Consider the following 27,032-nt stretch of genomic DNA (forward strand, 5'->3'; position numbering starts at 1 on the left):
GCATGCTGGAACTGACAGCATTATGCTGCTAGCATCTGGGGGCTAGCTCAGAGGAAAGGGAACCCGTACCTAGTGATGGTAGCTAGCATCTGGGGGCTAGCTCAGAGGAAAGGGAACCCGTACCTAGTGATGGTAGCTAGCATCTGGGGGCTAGCTCAGAGGAAAGGGAACCCGTACCTAGTGATGGTAGCTAGCATCTGGGGGCTAGCTCAGAGGAAAGGGATGGTAGCTAGCATCTGGGGGCTAGCTCAGAGGAAAGTGAACCCGTACCTAGTGATGGTAGCTAGCATTAGTCAGATATCCACCATAGTTAAGCAGTGTTGTAATGACTTGTGAATCAACTTGGTCATTGGTGATCCGGACTTGGACCGGGCTTCTCGTGACCCTCCACCCTCCAGTAGTGTACACCCTCCACCCTCCAGTAGTGTACACCCTCCACCCTCCAGTAGTGTACACCCTACAACCTTCAGTAGTGTACACCCTCCCCAGGAGTGTACACCCTCCAGGAGTGTACACCCTCCACCCTCCAGGAGTGTACACCCTCCACCCTCCAGGAGTGTACACCCTCCACCCTCCAGGAGTGTACACCCTCCACGAGTGTACACCCTCCATCAGGGGACTTGGGAATCCATTCGGACTCAAGGTTCAGTGATTACTACAACACTGTTGTTTAGCGCTAATGCTAATGATGAGGAAACTAGCTAATGTTCTCTACCGCTAACAAATAGTGATACATACTCACATAACACACCAACATGCTAAGGCTAATTCATTATTATGTTGCTTACGCTAATCGAGAGGAACATTCACATTCAGTTCAACTAGCTACCAAGCTAATGCTAGTTGGCTAATGCTAGGTAGCAGGCTTGAGCTAGCTAAGAGTGATATATTCACATTGGTGGCTCAGGCCGTATCTGCGGTAGACACTGAATGCACCTTGGAGATGGTGCTCCAGCCCCGCTAGGTCGAGGGGATAGAGGAACGATGACTCGACAAAACCTGCAACAGGACAAAACAACCAGAGAGAGAGAGAGAGGTGGATTGAGAGAAGAGAGAGGTAGAGAGAGGGGGAAGTGGGAAGGAGGGCAGCGTGTGTGTGTGTACAGTGTGGGGAGAGAGAGAGAGAGAGCAGGGTATGAGTCAGCATAAACACCAGTCAAAAAGGCTGAACGTACAACACACTCAACTTAACACACACTCCAGGAACAGAAAGATAAAGACCAAAACCAAAGCAGAATCCAGGTTCTGGGACTTAAGGGAGTTTGAAAGTGAACAATGGAATTGAATGAATGTAGATATGCATTTCTCCCGGGCGCGGTGGGTGTTTAACCCCCGGGTGCAGTGGTTGTTTACCCCCGGGTGTGGTGGGTGTGTTCCCAGGCAGGGCTCCGCCCCAGGACCAGCGGTTGGGTTTGTGTTTGGCTCTCTGACTTCTCTCCACCGTCCGACGCATCACCGCCTCATGACGGGCCTCACACAACAACAACAACAACAACCATCGCAGTTAACCAAACAGAACATGTCAACAACGTCAACAGGAAGTCTGTGTGTCACGTTCAGATTGAGTCCCTCTTTGTGAATGAGTTCTCATTACTACTATCTACATTCAGGTATTCCAGCGATGGATGGATGGATGGGTGGGGGTGTGTGTGTGTGTGTGTGTGTGTGTGTGTGGACCAACATAAAACAGCCAGATAGGTAGAAGCTGCCACAACACAGGTGAACAGTGAACCTCCAACAGAGATGAAGGTGGGACTGGGTTTACGGTAGACTGGTAGAGATCTCTCTCTCTCTATTAGAATAGCCTCTGGCCACTCCCACCAGCATTCTACACCGTCATAGCATTTTTACACCTAAAGCAGGTGTGTACGTGTACAGTGTTCGTCTGTGCACGTGTGTGTATACGTGTAAACAGTGTGTGTTCGTCCGTGCGTACAGTGGGTGTACCCACGACTCCAACACCATCATTAAGTTTGTTGACGAAACAACAGCGGTAGGCCTGATCACCGACAACGATTAGGGAGGAGGTCAGAGGCCTGGCCGTGTGGTGCCAGGACAACAACCTCTCCCTCAACGTGATCAAGACAAAGGAGATGATTGTGGAATACAGGAAAAAGAGGACTGAACACGCCCCCATTCTCATCGACTGGGCTGTAGTGGAGCAGGTTGAGAGCTTCAAGTTCCTTGGTGTCCACATCACCAACAAACTAACATGGTACAAACACACCAAGACAGTCGTGAAGAGGGCACGACAAAACCTATTCCCCCTCAGGAGACTGAAAAGATATGGCATGGGTCCTCAGATCCTCAAAAGGTTTTACAGCTGCACCATCAAGAGCATACACACCCCGTTTTTTGCCCAACCTAAATTACCGTTCAAAAGTTTGGGGTCACTTAGAAATGTCCTTGTTTTTGAAAGAAAAGCTCATTTTTTATCCATTAAAATAGCATCAAATGTATCAGAAATACAGTGTAGATATTGTTAATGTTATAAATGACTATTGTAGCTGGAAACGGCTGATTTTTTATGGAATATCTACATAGGTGTACAGAGGCCCATTATCAGCAACCATCACTCCTGTGTTCCAATGGCACATTGTGTTAGCTAATCCAAGTTTATCATTTTAAAAGGCTAATTGATCATTAGAAAACCCTTTTACTATTATGTTATCACAGCTTAAAACGTTTGTCCTGATTAAAGAAGCAATAAAACTGGCCTTTAGACTAGTTGAGTATCTGGAGCATCAGCATTTGTGGATTCGATTACAGGCTCAAATGGCCAGGAACAAAGACCTTTCTTCTGAAACTCGTCAGTCTATTCTTGTTCAGAAATTAAGGCTATTCCATGTGAGAAATTGCCAAGAAACTGAAGATCTTGTATAATGCTGTGTACTATTCCCCTCACAGAACAGCGCAAACTGGCTCTAACCAGAATAGAAAGAGGAGTGGGAGGCCCCGAAGCAAAACTGAGCAAGAGGACAAGTACAGTAGAGTGTCTAGTTTGAGAAATAGACGCCTCACAAGTCCTCAACTAACAGCTTCATTAAATATTACCCACAAAACAGCAGTCTCAACGTCAACAGTGAAGAGGCGACTCCGGGATGGTGGCCTTCTAGGCAGAGTTCCTCTGTCCAGTGTATGAGTTCTTTTGCCCATCTTAATCTTTTCTTTTTATTGGCCAGTCTGAGATATGGATTTTTCTTTGCAACTATAGAAGGCCAGCATCCCGGAGTCGCCTCTTCACTGTTGAGAATACACAGTGTATTCAGTGTATTCAGTGTGTGTACAGTGTGTAGTGTGCATTCAGTGTGCATAGTGTGTGTACAGTGTGTGTACAGTGTGTGTGTAGTGTATAGTGTGTGTAGTGTGTAGTGTTTCACCTTCTCCTCCTCCAGGTTCTGTCTTCTCTTCTCCTCCACAGCGGATCGTCTCCTGTCCTCCTTCATCCTCTGTTCCTCCATCTTCCTCCTCCTCTCCTCCAGGTGTTTGTCATAGTGGTGTCTGGCCCTCTCCTCTCTCTCCTGCCACGCAGCCTCCCTGGCAGCTGACACAGTAAGGTTTGGTATTGGGGGTCAGGAAGTAGACTACAGTCTGATGACTTCAGGACAGGAAATAACCTCAGTGTTTTTTATATTTCATCTGAACACACTGTCCTCCTCCCTCCCTAGCCCCTCCTCCCTCCCTCCCTAGCCCCTCCTCCCTCCCTCCCTAGCCCCTCCTCCCTCCTCCCTAGCCCCTCCTCCCTCCCCCAGCTCCTCCTCGCTATCCCCTCCCGTGCCCCTCCCTCCCCAGCCCCTTCTCCCTCCCCCTTCTCCCGCCCTCCCTCCCCCGCCTCCCTCCCTCCCTAGCCCCTCCCTCCCTAGCCCCGCCTCCCTCGCAGTCCTAACAGACTGTCCCACAGTCACACACAGACAAACAGACAGTCACACAAACAGACAGTCACACACACACAAACAAACAGACAGTCACACACACAAACAGACAGTCACACACACACAAACAGACAGTCACACACACAAACAGACAGTCACACACACACAAACAGACAGTCACACACACACAAACAGACAGTCACACAGACACAAACAGACAGTCACACAGACACAAACAGACTGTCACACAGACACAAACAGACTGTCACACAGACACAAACAGACTGTCACACAGACACAAACAGACTCACACACACAGTCACACACACAGTTTGCAGTATACACACCGGTCAGTTTCTCCCTCTCCTCTCGACGCTCCCGGGCCAGTCTCTGTCGCTCGTCGATCTTGAGGACCAACGGCTCTGTAACGTAAACACAACGTTTAGAGAACGCAACTAACACACACTCCAGATCTAAGTTTCCAACCGCGCACGCGCACACACACACACACACACACACACAGAGAGAGAGAGATACAGACACAGAGAGAGAGGTAGACAGATAAGGAAAGAAGGCCATAGGTGATAAAAGGAGGATAGAAAAGGAGAGAGTGAAAGGTCACCTGGTTTGTTAGCAGCATTGTTGCTGGGAGTCGGTGAAAGAGTTACGGTTGGGGTGGAGGACTGGGTCTGACCAGACCATCTCCTCTCCTCTGCTTTGGTCTGAGAGTCAGAGACTGAGGAGAGACACAAACACAGCGGTCAGTGTTGTGTTGATCAGCTGACTGTCTAGTAGAGTGCTCCATCAATTCAACCAGTGTCATGACTCTCCTGTGAGGATCCAAAGGATCAGGTTACAGTGGATCAGCACTACAGGGCTCGCTCTCTCCCCAGAGAGGGGTTTTAATGAATGATGAAATATGGAAAATGTTTGTCCATTTTGTGATGTCATTAAAAGTTGCATGAAGACGTTATAAGGAAAACATTGTAACTTAAGAGTTTTCATACCGTGTATATCACATTAACATACTTCACGTTGTCCTCAGAAGACCCCTCTCCCAGAAAGAGTACAAGTAAACAGACAACTAAGAGAAAGGACATAGTGACATCTTGGGGACAATCAGAGATTTACACCGAGGAACAGGCCCTTTCTCATCAAGAGGAACTCTGCCCACGAAGGCTTCAACACGTAAACACACCGATTACTTCATACCAAAAAGAGCGGCAGTTCGGACCAAAGTATTAGGGTTATTGTGAGCGTAGTTCCCAAATGTATGTATGTATGTATGTATGTATGCATGCATGTATGCATGTATGTATGCATGTATGAATGCATGTATGAATGGACTCTCTCCCTCTCTCCCGCCCCTCTGCAAGTGTCATATTGTGTTAATACGACGACAACAAGTCCCCAGAGGACTAAGTATCTAATCAATAACCTATATATGTATCCCCATGTTATCTTATCATTTAGCTTGTTAGTAAATAAAGAATCCAATCAATGTGTAGTACTGAATATTCAGGAGGGTTCTTGCGGATCCAACGATCATGTGACGTTCAGAATGAGACTGATGAGGTAATAATGATATGTGACTTATTGATGATGTAAAAGATCTACGTATCTTTAGAGTTTTATTCGGGAGACGGCAACTCGTTATACAACTCTTCCCGTGGTGCCCCAAATTCCTAATGAGTTAATTGTTACATGATTAATAAAAATAAAAAAATAATAATAATAAAGAAAATAAAAATAAATAAATCGGGTAATAATTTAACATAGGTCATGACATTAACGTCACGACAACACAAAGAGCTGCCAATCAATCTTCCCTGTGACCTGCCCTGTCTGGAACTGCGAGGAGTAACAACCTAAATTACCGTTCAAAAGTTTGGAGTCACTTAGAAATGTCCTTGTTTTTGAAAGAAAAGCACATTTTTGGTCCATTAAAAGAACATCATATTGATCAGAAATACAGTGTAGACGTTCTTAATGTTGTAAATGACTATTGTAGCTGGAAACGGCATATTTTTTTATGGAATATCTACATAGGCGTACAGAGGCCCATTATCAGCAACCATCACTCCTGTGTTCCAATGGCACGTTGTGTTAGCTAATCCAAGTTTATCATTTTAAAAGGCTAATTGATCATTAGAAAACCCTTCTGCAATTGTGTTAGCACTGCTGAAAACTGTTGTTCTGATTAAAGAAGCAATAAAACTGTCCTTCTTTAGAATAGTTGAGTATCTGGAGCATCAGCATTTGTGGGTTTGATTACAGGTTAAAAATGGCCAGAAACAAAGATCTTTCTTCTAAAACTCATCTATTCTTGTTCTGAGAAATGAAGGCTATTCCATGTGAGAAATTGCCAAGAAACTGAAGATCTCGTACAACGCTGTGTACTACTCCCTTCATAGAACAGTGCAAACTGGCTCTAACCAGAATAGAAAGAGGAGTGGGAGGCCCCGGTGCACAACTGAGCAAGAGGACAAGTACATTCGAGTGTCTAGTTTGAGAAACAGACGCCTCACAAGTCCTCAACTGGCAGCTTCATTAAATATTACCCACAAAACAGCAGTCTCAACGTCAACAGTGAAGAGGCGACTCCAGGATACTGGCCTTCTAGGGAGAGTTCCTCTGTCCAGTGTGTGTTGTTTTGCCCATCTTAATCTTTGATTTTTATTGGCAAGTCTGAGATATGGCTTTTTCTTTCCAACTCTGCCTAGAAGTCCAACATCCCGGAGTTGCCTCTTTACTGTTGATTTTAAGACTGGTGTTTTGGGGGTACTATTTAATGAAGCTGCCAATTAAGAATGTGTTCTTGGGGACCTTCAACACTGCAGACATTTTTTGGTAACTTCACCCAGATCTGTGCCTCGACACAATCCTGTCTCGGAGCTCTACGGATAATTCCTTTGACCTCATGGCTTGGTTTTTGTTCTAACATGCACTGTCAACTGTGGGACCTTATATAGACAGGTGTGTGCCTTTCCAAATCATGTCCAATCAATTGTATTTACCACAGGTGGACTCCAATCAAGTTGTAGAAACATCTCAAGGATGATCAATGGAAACAGGATGCACCTGAGCTCAATTTAGAGTCTCATAGCAAAGGGTCTGAATACTTATGTAAATAAGGTCTGTTTTTTATTTTTTTATAAATTTGCAAAAATGTCTAAACCTGTTTTCACTTTGTATTTATGGGGTATTGTGTGTAGATTGATGAGGAAAAATAATCAATTTTAGATGACGGCTGTAATTTAACAATGTGGGAAAAGGTATGGGTTCTGAATACTTTCCCAATGCACTGTCTTAATGTGTTTGGACCCCAGGAAGAGTAGCTGCTGCCTTTGCAGGAACTAAATGGGGATCCATAAGGAATACAAAAAGCTTGTGGGAATTTGTGTAATTTAAATAAAACCAGAGAGAGAGAGGCAAACTTTAAGCTACTTGGTGAATTAGCGAGGCGAGACATCAGATATGGTTCTGCCTTGCCTGCTCTTTCTCTTGACTAATGATGTCTTCAGTCGTCGGTCTGTTGTGTGTGTGTGTGTGTGTGTGTGTGTGTGTGTGTGTGTGTGTGTGTGTGTGTGTGTGTGTGTGTGTGTGTGTGTGTGTGTGTGTGTGTGTGTGCAGTTGTCGGTCTGTTGTGAGTAGAATAGCCTAGCCTATTCATGGCACCAATGTCACTGTGAAACAGAGATATCGTCGGGTCAGTCTTGGTAGCCTACTCTTTGTTGCTGAGTGGGCGGAAGTGTTTTTGTCTCGTAGGCTAAATATGGAAAGACAGCAGGCTACCGGTCGCCTGTATCGATCACCCTTTTCAGACATAATGGAAAGTGGCGCCTTGAAAGAGCATCAGCTTTTTTTAAATGCCGACACGAAACCTTCTCTGGAGATACGAAAAGGACATTTTACATGAATGTAAAGGAATGACGCTTCTGACGCGGGATTAACGTCCATCACTAGGCAACCAGAACTGTCAAATAATATCAAGCTGCCTGCGTGCAGACCAAGCGCTCGTAAAAAAAAGTACTTTAAAAAGTTAAATACTGTGACTTACCAAAACATTTAGTAGAAATCAAACATCTGGCTGCGATACCACAAAACACAGCAGCTCAATCAATCAATCACCATTTATTGTTGTCAGGGAAAAATATATATAATTTTACACTGGAGCAGAAACGGTCTGAAAAAGGTACAGATTCTTTATTATTCCCTAAAACGTTAACAATTGACAATATCACTACATTAGTGTAGCTGTGTTCTGTCTGTAAAGGGTTGTGGTAGATATCACTACATTACTGTAGCTGTGTTCTGTCTGTAAAGGGTTGTGGTAAATATCACTACATTACTGTAGCTGTGTTCTGTCTGTAAAGGGTTGTGGTAGATATCACTACATTACTGTAGCTGTGTTCTGTCTGTAAAGGGTTGTGGTAAATATCACTACATTACTGTAGCTGTGTTCTGTCTGTAAAGGGTTGTGGTAGATATCACTACATTACTGTAGCTGTGTTCTGTAAAGGGTTGTGGTAGATATCACTTCAAGTAGGAACATGTTGGTTAATCACTGAGTCCTACAGACTCACCCTGCTGCTGACCTTGACCCCAGCGTTAGTAGTACAGAGCCTGTAGACACATTGGACGAAAGCTTTCAGCCTGGAATAAGTACAAGCTCAGCATCATCTGACGTTGAAACAAGCCAGGACAGCCAAAAGGTATTTATAAAAAGCACAAGACCTTCTTGAGAAAAAGAAAAACAACAAAACACTAAACTGTCTACAACACAAATGCTCCTCAAACTTTTCAGACCCTTTGCAGTTCTTTTGGCACGGGGGGAGAGTGCTTGACTACACAACGGTCCGCCTGTAGGTGTTTACCCACAACGGTCCGCCTGTAGGTGTTTACCCACAACGGTCCGCCTGTAGGTGTTTACCCACAACGGTCCGCCTGTAGGTGTTTACCCACAACGGTCCGCCTGTAGGTGTTTACCCACAACGGTCCGCCTGTAGGTGTTTACCCACAACGGTCCGCCTGTAGGTGTTTACCCACAACGGTCCGCCTGTAGGTGTTTACCCACAACGGTCCGCCTGTAGGTGTAGGTGTATCCACAACGGTACACCTGTAGGTGTAGGTGTATCCACAACAGTACACCTGTAGGTGTAGGTGTATCCACAACAGTACACCTGTAGGTGTAGGTGTATCCACAACAGTACACCTGTAGGTGTAGGTGTATCCACAACAGTACACCTGTAGGTGTAGGTGTATCCACAACAGTACACCTGTAGGTGTAGGTGTATCCACATCTTTTCCAACAGTCCATCTCCATTATTGACTGAGTGGAACAAAACACATTCCAGTCTACCGTACCCTTTTTGGTTTTACAGACAAATATTGTATCTTGTATGGTTACACACACACACACACACACACACACACGGTTCGAAAGTGCGACCAAGTTTTTTTGCAAATGTGACAAAATATTTTGCTGTACGACCAAGCGTTTTATTTTTGGGACGACTGTGTGACTAAGCAAACAAACTCCCAGATAATAATATGCTGTAATGATAAGGCTTCGATGTATAGTTGTTTCAGACAAAAGCAAGTGTAGATTTAATAGTGTCAAAGGGGTTGCTTCTAGCCCAAAACAGGTCAAAAGATGCATAGTAACCGTATAACATTTTCATATTCCTGCAGCGGATCACCTGGACTTCCTTTTACATTCATAAACCCACGGGGCATTCACACTTAAAACTACTCACGCATCATTGACCATTTGTTTACACTTTGTTCAGTGACCCTGGTAAAACTGACTATCCTACCGATCCTCGATTTCCGCGATGTCCTTTACAGTGGGGCAAAAAAGTATTTAGTCAGCCACCAATTGTGCAAGTTCTCCCACTTAAAAAGATGAGAGAGGCCTGTAATTTTCATCATAGGTACACTTCAACTATGACAGACAAAATGAGAAAAAGAAAATCCAGAAAATCACATTGTAGGATTTTTAATGAATTTATTTGCAAATTATGGTGGAAAATAAGTATTTGGTGAATAACAAAAGTTTCTCAATACTTTGTTATATACCCTTTGTTGGCAATGACACAGGTCAAATGTTTTCTGTAAGTCTTCACAAGGTTTTCACACACTGTTGCTGGTATTTTGGCCCATTCCTCCATGCAGATCTCCTCTAGAGCATTGATGTTTTGGGGCTGTCGCTGGGCAACACGGACTTTCAACTCCCTCCAAAGATTTTCTATGGGGTTGAGATCTGGAGACTGGCTAGGCCACTCCAGGACCTTGAAATGCTTCTTACGAAGCCACTCCTTCGTTGCCCGGGCAGTGTGTTTGGGATCATTGTCATGCTGAAAGACCCAGCCACGTTTCATCTTCAATGCCCTTGCTGATGGAAGGAGGTTTTCACTCAAAATCTCATGATACATGGCCCCATTCATTATTTCCTTTACACGGATCAGTCGTCCTGGTCCCTTTGCAGAAAAACAGCCCCAAAGCATGATGTTTCCACCCCCATGCTTCACAGTAGGTATGGTGTTCTTTGGATGCAACTCAGCATTCTTTGTCCTCCAAACACAACGAGTTGAGTTTTTACCAAAAAGTTATATTTTGGTTTCATCTGACCATATGACATTCTCCCAATCCTCTTCTGGATCATCCAAATGCTCTCTAGCAAACTTCAGACGGGCCTGGACATGTACTGGCTTAAGCAGGGGGACACGTCTGGCACTGCAGGATTTGAGTCCCTGGCGGCGTAGTGTGTTACTGATGGTAGGCTTTGTTACTTTGGTCCCAGCTCTCTGCAGGTCATTCACTAGGTCCCCCCGTGTGGTTTTGGGATTTTTGCTCACCGTTCTTGTGATCATTTTGACCCCACGGGGTGAGATCTTGCGTGGGGTCCCAGATCGAGGGAGATTATCAGTGGTCTTGTATGTCTTCCATTTCCTAATAATTGCTCCCACAGTTGATTTCTTCAAACCAAGCTGCTTACCTATTGCAGATTCAGTCTTCCCAGCCTGGTGCAGGTCTACAATTTTGTTTCTGGTGTCCTTTGACAGCTCTTTCGTCTTGGCCATAGTGGAGTTTGGAGTGTGACTGTTTGAGGTTGTGGACAGGTGTCTTTTATACTGATAACACGTTCAAACAGGTGCCATTAATACAGGTAATGAGTGGAGGACAGAGGAGCCTCTTAAAGAAGAAGTTACAGGTCTGTGAGAGCCAGAAATCTTGCTTGTTTGTAGGTGACCAAATACTTATTTTCCACCACAATTTGCAAATAAATTCATTAAAAATACTACAATGTGATTTTCTGGATTTTTTTCCCTCATTTTGTCTGTCATAGTTGACGTGTACCTATGATGAAAATTACAGGCCTCATCTTTTTCAGTGGGAGAACTTGCACAATTGGTGGCTGACTAAATACTTTTTTGCCCCACTGTATAAAATAGCCTCCAACACTCTATTCAGCAAATTGGATGCAGTCTATCATAGTGCTATCCGTTTTGTCACCAAAGACTCATTCCACCCACCACTGCGACCTGTATGCTCTCGTTTGCTGGCCCTCGCTTCATACTCATCGCCAAACCCACTGGCTCCAGGTCATCTACAAGTCTCTGCTAGGTAAAGCCCCGCCTTATCTCAGCTCACTGGTCACGATAACACCCACCCGTAGCACGCGCTCCAGCAGGTATATCTCACTGGTCACCCCCAAAGCCAACACCTCCTTTGGCTGCCTTTCCTTCCAGTTCTCTGCTGCCAATGACTGGAACGAACTGCAAAAATCACTGAAGCTGGAGACTCATATCTCCCTCACTAGCTTTAAGCATCAGCTGTCGGAGCAGCTTACCGATCACTGTACCTGTACACAGCCCATCTGTAAATAGCCCATCCAATCTACCTACGTCATCACCACATTGTTACTTATCTTCTTGCTCTTTTGCACCCCAGTATCTCTACTTGCACATCATCATCTGCACATCTACCACTCCAGTATTAATTCTAAATTGTAATTATTTTCACCTCTATGGCCTATTTATTACCTACCTCCCTAATCTACATTTGTACACACATTTTTCTAATTGTCTTTTCTATTGCGTTATTGACTGTGTGTTTGTTTATGTGTAACTCTGTTGTTTGTTTCCCACTGCTTTGCTTTATCTTGGCCAGGTCGCAGTTGTAATGAGAACTTGTTATCAACTAGCCTACCTGGTTAAATAAAGGTGAAATAAATAAAATCAAATAAAAATGTTACCTCATTGGCTGGTCACATCACAGAGTTTCTAAACCAGACATAGTGTACTGTCTTTGATCATAGAAATTAACGGACAGATCTCATCATTACCAACCTGACGTTTTTAAAGAGACAGTGTGTTTTTAAATGTAATGCATCTCAATAGGAAAATAAATTAAATAGCGCTTTTACTCAATGTAGAAACCTACTGTTCCACAAATGACAAATTTCCATGACAGGTACTCATATCAACATCTATATTTTATAATAAACTAGTGTCTTAAACAGTGTTAAGTATTAGTTTCTAGGACTAAACATGTGCTTCATAGGCTGTATCTCAATCAATAAAAATAAATATTTGTTTTTTTCTGGGGCTCCTAAATTGAATGTACTGCTGCTAACCTTTTAATGTTGGGAGCACTGATGCTACCAATTACATTTTTATTTTGAGCCCCTGGTTACACATCCTCATCATCAGGAGACTTTCCAGTACAAACAAATCTTCTGCAAGAGGTCAAAGCAAAAACCCCACCACTTCAGGAAGAGGCTTATCTGTGCTTCTACACCTGCATTGCTTGCTGTTTGGGGGGGGTTTTAGGCTGGGTTTCTGTACAGCACTTTGAGACATCAGCTGATGTAAGAAGGGCTTTATAAATACATTTGATTTGATCCACTGGGCTGTGGAGCACAGAAAGGAGCAGGACGGTCAGCTAATATACAGTAGAAGACAAAATATATTACTACATGTTGCTAAGTTTACTTTCCCTGGTAGTTCACTCTAAAATGGATGTAAAAACGTAGGCCGAAGCAGATGAAGAAATGGTTTTAAGGCTACAACATGGAAACAGGTGCAGAAAAGATGCCGCTGCAGAGACGGATAGCTGCCGTCTTGCGGGTTCCTGACCAATTCTGAAACTTCTTTTGTACATAATATTTGTGCCATAATATCCTATGAACAAAAAAAATTGCTTCAGGAGATCAGTACAGTGAGTCGACAGCCGTGTCTGTACTGCTCATCGTAAGACCAGGAGCGTCATAATCCCGCGACGATCTCTGGCGAGACATCAAACAGGTCAACAATACAAGGCCAGACGGATTTTCAGGACTTGTAATCAGAGCATGACCTGACCAGCTGGTAACTGTCTTCACTAACATGTTCAACCTCTCCCTGACCCAGTCTGTACTACAGTCTATAATACCAGCATGTTTCAAGCAGACCACCATAGTCCCTGTTGCCCAAGAACACTAAGGTAACCTGCCTAAATGACTACAGACTCGTAGCACTCACGTCTGTAGCCATGAAGTGCTTTGAAAGGCTGGTTATGGCTCACATCAACACCATTGTCCCAGAAATCCTAGACCCACTCCAATTTGCATACCGCCCCAACATATCCACAGATGATACAATCTCTATTGCACTCCACACTGCCCTTTCCCTCCTGGACTAAAGGAACACCTGCGTGAGAATGCTGTTCATTGGCTACAGCTCAGCATTCAACACCATAGTGCCCACGAAGCTCTAGGACTGAACAGCTCACTCTGCAACTAGATCCTGGACTTCCTGACAGGCCGCCCCCAGGTGGTGAGGGTAGGCAACAACACACACGCCACCCTGACCCTCAACACGGGGGCCCCTCAGGGGTGCGTGCTTCGTCCCCTCCTGTACTCCCTGTTCGCCTGTGTGGCAGTGCACAACTCCAACACCATCATTAAGTTTGCTAACGACCCAAGGATAATTTGTCGGTCTCATTGTCGGTGATTAGGGCATAGGAAGATGGTCAGTGACCTGGCAGTGCGTACCTCTCCCTCAACATAGGCAAGACAAAGTAGGTGATTGTGGACTACAAGAAAAAGCACCATAACACAGTAGACCTCATATAACAGTAGACCTCATATATACCACCATAACACATGAGACCTCATATAACAATAGACCTCATATACACCACCATAACACAGGAGACCTCATATATACCACAGTAGACCTCATATATACCACCATAACAGAGGAGACCTCATATATACCACCATAACACAGGAGACCTCATATATACCACCATAACACAGGAGACCTCATATATACCACCATAACACAGGAGACCTCTGTCGTGTCTTTGGGGTACCATTAAACTGAAGACATGTTTATCAATTAACTCCCTGTAATTATTATCACGCGATTAAACTATCATCACAAAGAATTGGTAGAGTAACGTGCCCTAGTGGGCTAAAACAGGCATGGCTGGTGTTTTGTTAACAATGGGTCATAAACTGTTCAGCTGAGGAAGTACACAGAGTTCATTAATATTAACAATTGAACACTCATTCGGGAACAATTGCAATCAATATATATTTACGCTCAGTGTGTCGTCGGGATCCTTGTTGGAGCCTCTCTCTCTCTCTCTCTCTCTCTCTCTCTCTCTCGTCATAGAATGGATGTTTCGTTGGTCTTCGCGTTCAATGATATAATTTACTTAGCTGCAGACTAATAATTAATATCAAAGACTTGTTCTTACTCTGTCGGTATCAATAGTCTAAAAGTTAACCACGTGGTATAGTTCACTTTCAGTAGAGTACTTGGATGGTCAAACCTATTGGCCAACTCGCAATGGAGTGGAGGCCGGGTCTGAAGAAAGTAGATCAGGCTATGGTTATATAGTGAACATGTCACATGACACCTGGTCCTGTCTGTGTCCCTGGGGGCGTGCCGATGACTGAGTTAAATAGCTGTAAAATAGTCATATGTTTGAGAAATTGAAGTAATAGCATTTCAAAGGTTTTGAAAATCGCGCCACAGGATTCAACTGGCTGTTACGTAGGTGGGACGAATTCGTCCCGCCTAGCCCAGAGAGGTTAAGCTTGGTACAGAAATATAATTCTATCATATTAACATCAGTACATAGCATCTCAATGTATTACAAATAGCTTTATCCTTATTAATACATTCTATACAACCATGTGGATTCAAGTGTCAAGGCTGAGGCTATTATATAAACCATTTTATGGTAATATGGCTATATTGTCTCTTCTGAGTATCACAAAATTGTACCAAGCGGACCAGTTTGTAGCTGGATTCTTCACCAATCTTCCATACCTTCTCCAGAACACAAATGTCATTTGGTTCCCCAATTCTGTGAGTTGGAAGAATTTCCTGTGTCTCTCTATGGGACCCCTCTGTGTCTCAACTGGGCCATGTGGTTGTAAGATTCTCCTCTGGAATTTTACAACCCTTTCACACAGGGCCTGGGTGGGGGGAGGTAGGTTGGGGGATGGTGCAAGGGGGGAGGGGGTCAACTGTCCTCCCTGTACTCAAAGAGGCCAACGTCATGACACCTTATATAACAATAGACCTCATATATACCACAGGAGACCTCATATATACCACCACAACACAGGAGACCTCATATATACCACCACAACACAGGAGACCTCATAAATACCACCACAACACAGGAGACCTCATATATACCACCACAACACAGGAGACCTCATATATACCACCACAACACAGGAGACCTCATATAGCACCATAACACACTGGAGCAACGAACCACCCTTGCTGTCTCTGCCTGGCCGGTTCCCCTCTCTCCACTGGGATTCTCTGCCTCTAACCCTGTCACTGGCTTACTGGTGTTCTTCCATGCCATCCCTAGGAGGGGTGCATCACTTGAGTGGGTTGAGTCACTGACGTGATCTTCCTGTCTGGGTTTGCACCCCCCTCTGGTTCGTGCCATGGCGGAGATCTTTGTGGGCTATACTAGCCCTTGTCTCAGGATGGTATGTTGGTGGTTGAAGATATCCCTCTAGTGGTGTGGGGGTTGTGCTTTGGCAAAGTGGGTGGGGTTATATCCTGCCTGTTTGGCCCTGTCCGGGGGTTTCATCGGATGGGGCCACAGTGTCTCCTGACCCCTCCTGTCTCAGCCTCCAGTATTGTTGCTGCAATAGTTTGTGTCGGGGGGCTAGGGTCAGTCTGTTATATCTGGTCTAATGCTCCTGTCTTATCCGGTGCCCTGTGTGAATTTAAGTATGCTCGCTCTAATTCTCTCTCTCTCTCAGAGGACCTGAGCCCTAGGACCATGCCTCAGGACTACCTGGCCTGATGACTCCTTGCTGTCCCCAGTCCACCTGGCCGTGCTGCTGCTCCAGTTTCAACTGTTCTGCCTGCTTCTATGGAATCCTGACCTGTTCAGACGTGCTACCTGTCCCAGACCTGTTGTCCCAGACCTGCTGGAACCCTGACCTATTTACCGGACGTGCTACCTGTCCCAGACCTGCTGTTTTCAACTCTCTAGAGACAGCAGGAGCAGTAGAGATACTCTGAATGATCAGCTATGAAAAGCCAACTGACATTTACTCCTGAGGTGCTGACCTGTTGCACCCTCGACATCCACTGTGATTATTATTATTTGACCATGCTGGTCATTTATGAACGTTTGAACATCTTGGCCATGTTCTGTTATAATCTCCACCCGGCACAGCCAGAAGAGGACTGGCCACCCCTCAGAGCCTGGTTCCTCTAGGTTTCTTCCTAGGTTTTGGCCTTTCTAGGGAGTTTTTCCTAGCTACCGTGCTTCTACACCTGCATTGCTTGCTGTTTGGGGTTTTAGGCTGGGTTTCTGTACAGCACTTTGAAATATCAGCTGATGTAAAAAGGGCTTTATAAAAACATTTGATTGATTGATTGCCCTGGGACTCCCCCCTGCTGCCCTGGTGTCAGCCCATTCTCGCCTTGTCAGCCGACTCGTGCACACACCTAGTCACATACACGGCAGATACAGGTGAGCAGTCACTCCCCAAGAACAAACAGGAACCACACACACCAGCCACGCGACGTTCTACTGCAATACTACATAGTCACCTCTACTACCACCACTAAACTAAACACAGTCCCAGAGTCATCATCACTAGCCTGTTGATCGGGCGAAGTTGTGACAGACTGACTGAATTAACGGGACTCTGGTGACTGATGGAATATCTACACCCCCCTCTCCACAGTAGCCCTTTCTCTGCCCCAGATACAGCCTGGCAGAGACACCCCCTGGTGTCATCTCCTCAGCATTATACCACAGACCCCCCCCCTGGTGTCATCTCTCCAGCATTACACCACAGACACCCCCTGGTGTCATCTCTCCAGCATTACACCACAGACACCGCCCCGGTGTCGTCTCTCCAGCATTACACCAAAGACCCCCCCCCCCCTGGTGTCGTCTCTCCAGCATTACACCACAGACCCCCCCCCCCCCCCTGGTGTCGTCTCTCCAGCATTACACCACAGACCCCCCCCCCCCCCCCCCTGGTGTCGTCTCTCCAGCATTACACCACAGACCCCCCCCCCCCCCCCCGGTGTCGTCTCTCCAGCATTACACCACAGACCCCCCCCCCCCCGGTGTCGTCTCTCCAGCATTACACCACAGACCCCCCCCCCCGGTGCCGTCTCTCCAGCATTACCCAATGGTCTGGTACTTCTCCAGTCATTTAAAATGCTGCCTGTCAAATGTCAGAAACCCTGACACACCAGTCTTCTATTTTCCTGTTGGTACCCCCCAGTTACCCCCCTGCCCTCCTCTCCATCCTGTACCCCCCAGTGACCCCTGAACCCCCCCTGCATCCTGTTCCCCCCTAGTGACCCCTGAACCCCCCCCTGCCCTCCTCTCCATCCTGTACCCCCCAGTGACCCCTAAACCCCCTGCTCTCCTCTCCATCCTGTACCCCCCAGTTATCCCTGAACCCCCCCTGCCCTCCTCTCCATCCTGTATTCCCCAGTGACCCCTGAACCCCCCCTGCTCTCCTCTCCATCCTGTACCCCCCAGTGACCCCTGAACCCCCCTCTCCATCCCCCCCCAACATACCTCTTTTCCTCCTCTGTGCTCCTATTCCTTTTTGTCCTTCCTCTTCCTCATTGATGGTGAAGAGGGCAGGGATGACAGACCGACTGCCCCCCTTCCTCAGCTTTTCCTTGCGCACTGGTCCCCTTACACAGCCCCCTGGCATCCCTCTGTCCCGGCACCCAGTCTGACCAACCCTGGGGGGCAGGGCAGGAAAACCACACCCCTCTGCTAGCTGCTCGAGGTGGGGGGTGTTGTGTAGATAAAGTCCCCACCACCACCACAACTCAAGTCCTGCCAGGCTAAAGGCTAACAGACAATGCTAGCTAGCTGCAGGCTAACCTTTGGCTGTCGGAGGCACATCTCAGCTCTTCTCCTCCGAGTGTGTCAGGTGGTTAGAGGGAGGGTAGAGAGAGAGAGAGTAGAAAGAGAGGGAGAGCAAAGAAACTCCCTGTGCCATGTCTACCCAGAGAGAAAGAGGCAGTCTGCGACAGCAGTGGCAGGCGATATATGAGAGAGAGAGAGAGAGAGAGGCAGTCTGCGACAGCAGTGGCAGGCGATATGAGAGAGAGGGAGGGAGAAACAAAGGAAGAGAGTACACTTGGATGGTATACCGGGGTATTTGGAAAATGCCACTGGATGGTTATTCAATAACGTTAAAACTATTTCTTTGAAGTTTTTTAAATAAATGTGAATATTTGTAGCTACTTTTTAAGTAAATATCTGTCAACTTGTGCAATGCTTTATATAAAACGCAGATCGTGTTCTTCATGTCACCGGTCACATTTTTTCATTATGAATCTTACCAGTAGTCCCCAGTCACATGGTGTACACAATGACAAGAGATCGCAGCCTTGTTACTCACTGTAGTGCAGCACACGCTAGCCCATCTAGTATGGACTTGACAACTAAATGTTTGCTAAGTTAACTGTCTAAAATGTGCTAAATACTCTGTTGTTTTGAATACATACATACATACATACATACATACATACATACATACATACATACATACATACATATACACGAATTAGCATTCCTGAAACCTTATTTTATTGAAATAGAGAATACATTACATAGTATGAAGAAACAATACAACATGCCGCAGCTTCATACAACTTGTCAAACACAGAGAACTGATACTTTATACTGGCCATTGGAGCGGGCTTGGCGTGGGGTCCGTGGGTGGCATTTCACCAATCATTGTTAAGAGGTGTTTGTGCAAATCGGATGTTGGGTACTATATTTATTGAAAATTATTATATGAATCCTAAAAATTTAAAATGGCCAATTTGGGTGCAATCAAATAGCTTAATTTCTCAGAGTTCAAATAGTCGATCAACAAAAGAATGTTTCAGGAATGCCAATTTTACTCATCTCTAACTACAGGAATCATTCCTGTACTATCTTTGTTTTACTTAACCCTTATTTCACCAGATCAGTTGACTGACAACACATTCCCATTTACAACAAGGACCTGGGGAATTTTTACAGAGGAGAGATGAATGAGCCAATTGGAAGCTGGGGATGATTAGGTGACCGTGATGGTATGAGGGACAGATTGTGAATTTAGCCAGGACACCAGGGTTAACACCCCTACTCTTATGATAAGTACCATGGGATCTTTAATGACCTCAGAGTCAGGACACCTGTTTAACATCCCATCCGAAAGACGGCACCCTACACAGGGCAATGTCCCCAATCACTGCCCTGGGGCATTGGGATATTTTTTTTTTTTTTTTTTACCAGAGGAAAGAGTGTCTCCTACTGGCCCTCCAACACCACTACCAGCAGCATCTGGTCCCCCATCCAGGGACTGACCAGGACCAACCCTGCTGTTAAATCAGGAATAGCTAGGCATCATTAGAGTGGAGAGTAGAGCGGAGCGGGGTAGAGTAGAGCAGAGCGGGGTAGAGCAGAGCAGAGCAGCCTAGGCCAGGATAGAGCAGAGCAGCCTAGGCCAGGATAGAGCAGAGCAGCCTAGGCCAGGATAGAGCAGAGCAGCCTAGGCCAGGATAGAGCAGAGCAGCCTAGGCCAGGATAGAGCAGAGCAGCCTAGGCCAGGATAGAGCAGAGCAGAGCAGGCCAGAATAGAGCAGAGCAGAGCAGAGCAGGCCAGAATAGAGCAGAGCAGAGCAGAGCAGGCCGGGATAGAGCAGAGCAGAGCAGGCCGGGATAGAGCAGAGCAGAGCAGGCCGGGATAGAGCAGAGCAGAGCAGGCCGGGATAGAGCAGAGCAGAGCAGGCCGGGATAGAGCAGAGCAGAGCAGGCCGGGATAGAGCAGAGCAGAGCAGGCCGGGATAGAGCAGAGCAGAGCAGGCCGGGATAGAGCAGAGCAGAGCAGGCCGGGATAGAGCAGAGCAGAGCAGGCCGGGATAGAGCAGAGCAGAGCAGGCCGGGATAGAGCAGAGCAGAGCAGGCCGGGATAGAGCAGAGCAGGCCAGGATAGAGCAGAGGATAGAGCAGAGCAGAGCAGGCCAGAATAGAGCAGAGCAGAGCAGGCCAGAATAGAGCAGAGCAGAGCAGAGCAGGCCGGGATAGAGCAGAGCAGAGCAGGCCGGGATAGAGCAGAGCAGAGCAGGCCGGGATAGAGCAGAGCAGAGCAGGCCGGGATAGAGCAGAGCAGAGCAGGATAGAGCAGAGCAGAGCAGGCCGGGATAGAGCAGAGCAGAGCAGGCCGGGATAGAGCAGAGCAGAGCAGGCCGGGATAGAGCAGAGCAGAGCAGGCCGGGATAGAGCAGAGCAGAGCAGGCCGGGATAGAGCAGAGCAGGCCAGGATAGAGCAGAGGATAGAGCAGAGCAGAGCAGGCTGGGATAGAGCAGAGCAGGCTGGGATAGAGCAGAGCAGAGCAGAGCAGAGCAGGCTAGGGCAGAGCAGAGCAGGCTAGGGCAGAGCAGAGCAGGCTAGGATAGGGCAGAGCAGAGCAGGCTAGGATAGGGCAGAGCAGAGCAGGCTAGGATAGGGCAGAGCAGAGCAGGCTAGGATAGGGCAGAGCAGAGCAGGCTAGGATAGGGCAGAGCAGAGCAGGCTAGGATAGGGCAGAGCAGAGCAGGCTAGGATAGAGCAGAGCAGGCTAGGATAGAGCAGAGCAGGCTAGGATAGAGCAGAGCAGGCTAGGATAGAGCAGAGCAGGCTAGGATAGAGCAGAGCAGGCTAGGATAGAGCAGAGCAGGCTAGAGCAGAGCAGGCTAGAGCAGAGCAGGCTAGAGCAGAGCAGGCTAGAGCAGAGCAGGCTAGAGCAGAGCAGGATAGAGCAGAGCAGGATAGAGCAGAGTAGAGTAGAGCAGGATAGAGCAGAGTAGAGTAGAGCAGGATAGAGCAGAGCAGAGTAGAGCAGGATAGAGCAGAGCAGGATAGAGCAGAGCAGGATAGAGCAGAGCAGGATAGAGCAGAGCAGGATAGAGCAGAGCAGAGCAGGATAGAGCAGAGCAGAGCAGAGCAGGATAGAGCAGAGCAGAGCAGGCTAGAGCAGAGCAGAGCAGGGCAGGCTAGGATAGAGCAGAGCAGAGCAGGCTAGGATAGAGCAGAGCAGAGCAGGCTAGGATAGAGCAGAGCAGAGCAGGATAGAGCAGAGCAGAGCAGAGCAGGATAGAGCAGAGCAGGCTGTTTTGTAGAGGAGTTTTAACCCTGCTTCTAAGCCTGCCCTGTGCACACCACTGTTACTGTGTCTCTCCCATTCAACTCTCACCTCACCCACAGGCCCCACACACACAGTTCAATCTGATCTTTGTCCCCATGCAGTAATAATGTAACCCTGTACTGACACGTTAACCCTGCTCACACACCAAGCCCATTCAGACAACAGACCTTAACCTTCTATTCAGGAAGTGATCTTCTGGCCAAGGGATCTTTGTTAAGAGCCCCACTGCTCCTTCTGAACGTTAACGCGATACGGTTTTGGAAACATTATGGAACATATCTTTCATATAAGTGAGAAATAATTTTCATAACAACAACAACAACGTGGCACACCACCTCATTAAATACATGATTTACTTAAAAAAATGGCACATCTCAACAGGTGCTCCAGGTAAAACAGGTGGTGGTGGAGGGGGAATAGACTAGACAAGCTGGGATCTTTTTATGTCAGTAAAATGAATGACAGAAATGGCACTGGAAAACCTTTATGTGAAAATATTGCTATAATAACCATCCTATGAAGTAAACTCAGAGTCACGTGATGACTTGGTCCTCCCTCTATGACTCAGGAAAGCAGACAGTTTATTAAGATACAGATTAAATAAATTAATGATGAACTTCACAGGGCGGTGAAAGTGCAAACTGATAAATATCGAGGGTTTTATACTGGTGACATGATCATCGATGCTTGGCTGCCGTTTGACAAATAAAAATAATCTCACTCTTTGGTCCATAATAATCTCACTCTTTGGTTCATAATAATCTGATCTATACCCACACTGTATCTGCCAGCTGTTGGCTAGAGAGCACATACCAGAGTATTGTGACAAAAGTATGTTTCCATCGCATTTTCAACTGATGGTTAACTATTATTTTTAATTCGGTACATGGGAATTTAACCACAAAAGATATCTTTATGGTCACTACGTCATCACGCATAGTCCTTTATCCGCAACAACAGGAAACATCTCTAGTGGGAAAATGCTCCTTTTGTTTTAAGGCAGATTTTAGAATAGTTGCGTGAAACCTCGATACCGATATTAAATAAATTCGATATGTTTTGAAAACTGCTTCGCAAGCGATGATTATTGAGGTCTCTAAACGTTAAAAACAGGGCGTCTGGATTGTAGTTCACATGTCCCCACCGGTAAGCGCTGCTTATAGGGGAAAGGGGGACACCTAGTCAGTTGTACAACAATGCATTCAACTAAAAATGTGTCTTCCACATTTAACCCCACCCCTCTGAATCAGAGAGGCTGCCATAAATCGACATCCACGTCTTCAGTGCCCGGGGAACAGTGGGTTAACCTTGCCTTGCTCTGGGGAAGAACAACAAATTTTTACCTCGTCACCTTTCAAGTTACTGGCCCAACGCTCTAACCACTAGGATACCTATAGCTGAGAACCCTTGGGATAATTCAGAAGGCCTTCTTAACGCCAACGCACACCATGCTCACACACAGAAAAATATTGGGTGATTTAAAATTCAACAGTAAACATGTTGTATCATCATTTGTAGGGGATGACAACAACAACAAAAACCCATTGGGCCAATTGGGATATTTGTTAGTCACACAGGATTTCAGTTATTGTGTGTGTGACCACAGATGATCCATTATATTGACCAGATACTCGATTGGCCACTAACAATGAAAATACATGTCTTCAAAACTGGAAGGCAGTTATAGCCTGGGTACCGGGGCTCTTTAGCTAATCCACTCTCTGTTCTCCATGCCATCTGCCAAAGACAAAACACCACCTGCTAGAGGACATTTTGGGCCCAGTTATCCCTCTCTCTTCACCTCTTCCTCTCTGTTCATTACTATAGCTCCCGTCTTGGACCAATCGGTGTTATCTCTACGGTAACACGTCCGTATCTAACGCCCCGTAAACATTGTGACGGTATTTCATTACACCGTATGTCATCTTCACTGTTTCTCGTCAGAGATCTGATTTATTTTGTGAGATTGCAAAATATGACCTTTTCATTCAAGACAGGATGAATTGTTTCAGGTGATAATAAAACATGTTTTGTTTATACCAAGTCAAGTTAGCTTAAAGCTAGGCTAGGTTGAAGGTGCCCCTGTAGCTAGCCTAAAGCTAGGCTAGGTTGAAGGTGCCACTGTAGCTAGCCTAAAGCTAGGCTAGGTTGAAGGTGCCACTGTAGCTAGCTTAAAGCTAGGCTAGGTTGAAGGTGCCACTGTAGCTAGCTTAAAGCTAGGCTAGGTTGAAGGTGCCACTGTAGCTAGCCTAAAGCTAGGCTAGGTTGAAGGTGCCACTGTAGCTAGCCTAAAGCTAGGCTAGGTTGAAGGTGCCACTGTAGCTAGCTTAAAGCTAGGCTAGGTTGAAGGTGCCACTGTAGCTAGCTTAAAGCTAGGCTAGGTTGAAGGTGCCACTGTAGCTAGCCTAAAGCTAGGCTAGGTTGAAGTTACCACTGTAGCTAGCCTAAAGCTAGGCTAGGTTGAAGTTACCACTGTAGCTAGCCTAAAGCTAGGCTAGGTTGAAATTACCACTGTAGCTAGCCTAAAGCTAGGCTAGGTTGAAAGTGCCACTGTAGCTAGCTTAAACCTAGGCTAGGTTGAAGAATCCACTGTAGCTAGCCTAAAGCTAGGCTAGGTTGAAGTTACCACTGTAGCTAGCCTAAAGCTAGGCTAGGTTGAAGGTGCCACTGTAGCTAGGCTAAAGCTAGGCTAGGTTGAAGAATCCACTGTAGCTAGCCTAAAGCTAGGCTAGGTTGAAGTTACCACTGTAGCTAGCCTAAAGCTAGGCTAGGTTGAAGGTGCCACTGTAGCTAGTTTAAACCTAGGCTAGGTTGAAGAATCCACTGTAGCTAGCTACCTACACCTAATAATTATAATCAAAAAAAACTTAATTTTTTGGTAAAATCCTTTTCCTTTTCTTTGATGGACTCTGGCTGGACTGAACGTACGGAGACAGATAGCTGCCGAAAGGTTGAAGGTACGTATCGTTAGGATCGTGAGAAAATCCATACGTAAATGGTTAGGATCGTAAGAAAAGCCATGCGTTAAACATGAAACGTAAATGTGAAATGTAATATGTGAACATACAAACATGTTACAATTACGCTTGGACATTTTAGGCTTGTTGCAATTCCGACGTACAATAATACCGTTCAGAGTTTTGGCAGTTTCATCTCACCAACAAAAAAAATAAAAACATACACCGAATGGCCTGTGAGGAATGCTAACACGAACAAGCATAAACACAGTATAAAAAAACAGAAGTCAGGGAAACCGGAAAGAGGTATCCTGCACATTCTTAAGTTAAACATCTCCATTCTCTAATACTCCTCAGTTGAGTTTACTTCACATTTAGGTAACTAATGTAATGGATTTGTTTGCCAGCCAAAGTCTACATAGCACTAGCTGTATTATGTCTACAACAGTGAAGTTTCAGTCTGTTAGGTGTCTCTCTACAGCATGGGCATATCTCTGGGTGACGTGGACAACCCCATGCATGCACCTTATCAAAAAAATATGACTCATTCAATATTGTGCCATCCCATTCTCTGGGCTCTGTCTGCAATCATAACCTGTAGTATCCACCAGGAATAATGACTCATAACCAGTAGTATCCACCAGGAATAATGACTCATAACCAGTAGTATCCACCAGGAATAATGACTCATAACCAGTAGTATCCACCAGGAATAATGACTCATAACCAGTAGTATCCACCAGGAATAATGACTCATAACCAGTAGTATCCACCAGGAATAATGACTCATAACCAGTAGTATCCACCAGGAATAATCACTCATAACCAGTAGTATCCACCAGGAATAATCACTCATAACCAGTAGTATCCACCAGGAATAATCACTCATAACCAGTCATTTCAGGAAACTAGGCGTATGTCACTACCGCACAGGAGAGCCATTTGAACGCCAACTTTTTTGGGAAGGCAGAAATGTCTTCTGGAACATGTGAACTTTCATGTGCCTTAATAACAAACTTGTATGTCATCGGGGGTAAATACGAATAAAATGTTAAATTAAGAGCCTAGTTGGTTTAGCCACAGAAAGTCAGTAACCTTCCCTCTAGCTATGATTGGATGAGATAATGACATGCCGAGAGAGGAGTTCGGTTTGGTCTGCCATGTAGCACGCTTCTGTCTATATGAGCTGGTCAGTATGTTTAGGTATTCCTGTCTAATGCAGTTTTTTTTAAATGTATTGCTTAGTAGAACTGTATAAGTGTTGCTCTCCCCTTTCTGGAGGACTGACTTTTGAAATCAGTGGAATTAGAGTATGATAGTTAAAGAGATGGAGAAAACACCTGTCTCCGGATTACATCTTCAATCTAAGGGCAACCATGGCATCCGTGACAGAGGGAGAAGCGTCCATCCATGCATGTACAGGTCATAGTAAGATAGGCTAGCTAGCTACATTCAGAAATTACACGTTTCTAAATTTGTCAGAAAGTCGTTTCCATTTTAAGTTAGAGTACTGTTAAAATATACAAGCTAGCTAGCTACGTCTTAACAAAAGACTCCATGATCGCTCTACACCCGTTGAATATGGCCGGTGTCAGTAAACATTGGCAAAAAAGCGTTATAAAATTGTTGCCAGCAGCACAGTTACAGTCACCAACACTCTAGATAACATGAAAACAGCCTAACCAGCTCTGCTAGGGAGAGTAAAATGGTCAGAGTGAGGTGTTCGTGTGTGTCTGGAAGTAGCTAGCAAGCTAGCCAACGTTAGCTTGGGTGCTTGACTGCTGTTAGGACAGAACGCTCAGATCAACCATTAAAGAGATGGGGGGGGGGGGGCTAAAGCTTAAGAGGGTGTGAACAATGCTGAATGGGTGTAGACAAAGAAGAGCTCTCCAGTAGGTACCAAAACATTCATGGGCCATTTTCTCAAAAGTGAATTTACAAGATTATCAACTTTCAAAGCAGAATTACTTTCCCATTGTTCCTCAACTGTAGTGCATGATATACCATGTTGTAGCTCTGAGTCTCTACTTTTATCCAATGTAAAAAACACCATTTCAAATGTTGCTACATAAGAGCAAATCGAGCCGGTAGGTGACATACGGACTTTTAAATGAACAAGGCTAAGTCTGGCATATACTTATTCCCACACTTTACAATAAAAGCCCCCCTCAACCTCAGAAGATGCCCTTCTGGAGGCCTGCAGCCATACAGTCATTATACCCTAACGTAGGACTGATTATATGCCTACAAGCCAAATAAAGTGCAGAGCGTGCACGACGCATGCAACTCATCATTCATCCTTCATTCAGTTCAGTCAGTCACTATGTCATCCTTCATTCAGTTCAGTCAGTCACTATGTCATCCTTCATTCAGTTCAGTCAGTCACTATGTCATCCTTCATTCAGTTCAGTCAGTCACTATGTCATCCTTCATTCAGTTCAGTCAGTCACTATGTCATCCTTCATTCAGTTCAGTCAGTCACTGTGTCATCCTTCATTCAG

The 27,032-nt window shown here is 45.7% G+C and overlaps 1 protein-coding gene across 4 annotated transcripts in view; it reads right to left on the bottom strand.

The window, feature by feature from the left end:
- The window catches only part of map7b (microtubule-associated protein 7b), a 59,069-nt gene that overhangs the window by 27,604 nt on the left and 4,433 nt on the right, over positions 1–27,032 (bottom strand). For all 4 annotated transcript variants that reach the window (XM_082961606.1, XM_082961605.1, XM_082961604.1 and 1 more), the window contains exons 2-5: positions 4,495–4,608; positions 4,220–4,294; positions 3,381–3,544; positions 1,354–1,471 (exon numbers count right to left, since the gene is read on the bottom strand). In XM_082961606.1, the coding sequence (XP_082817732.1) occupies positions 1,354–1,471; positions 3,381–3,544; positions 4,220–4,294; positions 4,495–4,608 (471 nt within the window). The remainder of the gene's footprint in view (positions 1–1,353; positions 1,472–3,380; positions 3,545–4,219; positions 4,295–4,494; positions 4,609–27,032) is intronic.

The sequence above is a fragment of the Salmo salar genome, chromosome 15 (genome assembly GCF_965601325.2).
Source record: "Salmo salar chromosome 15, fSalSal1, whole genome shotgun sequence".
Lineage (NCBI taxonomy): Eukaryota > Metazoa > Chordata > Actinopteri > Salmoniformes > Salmonidae > Salmo > Salmo salar.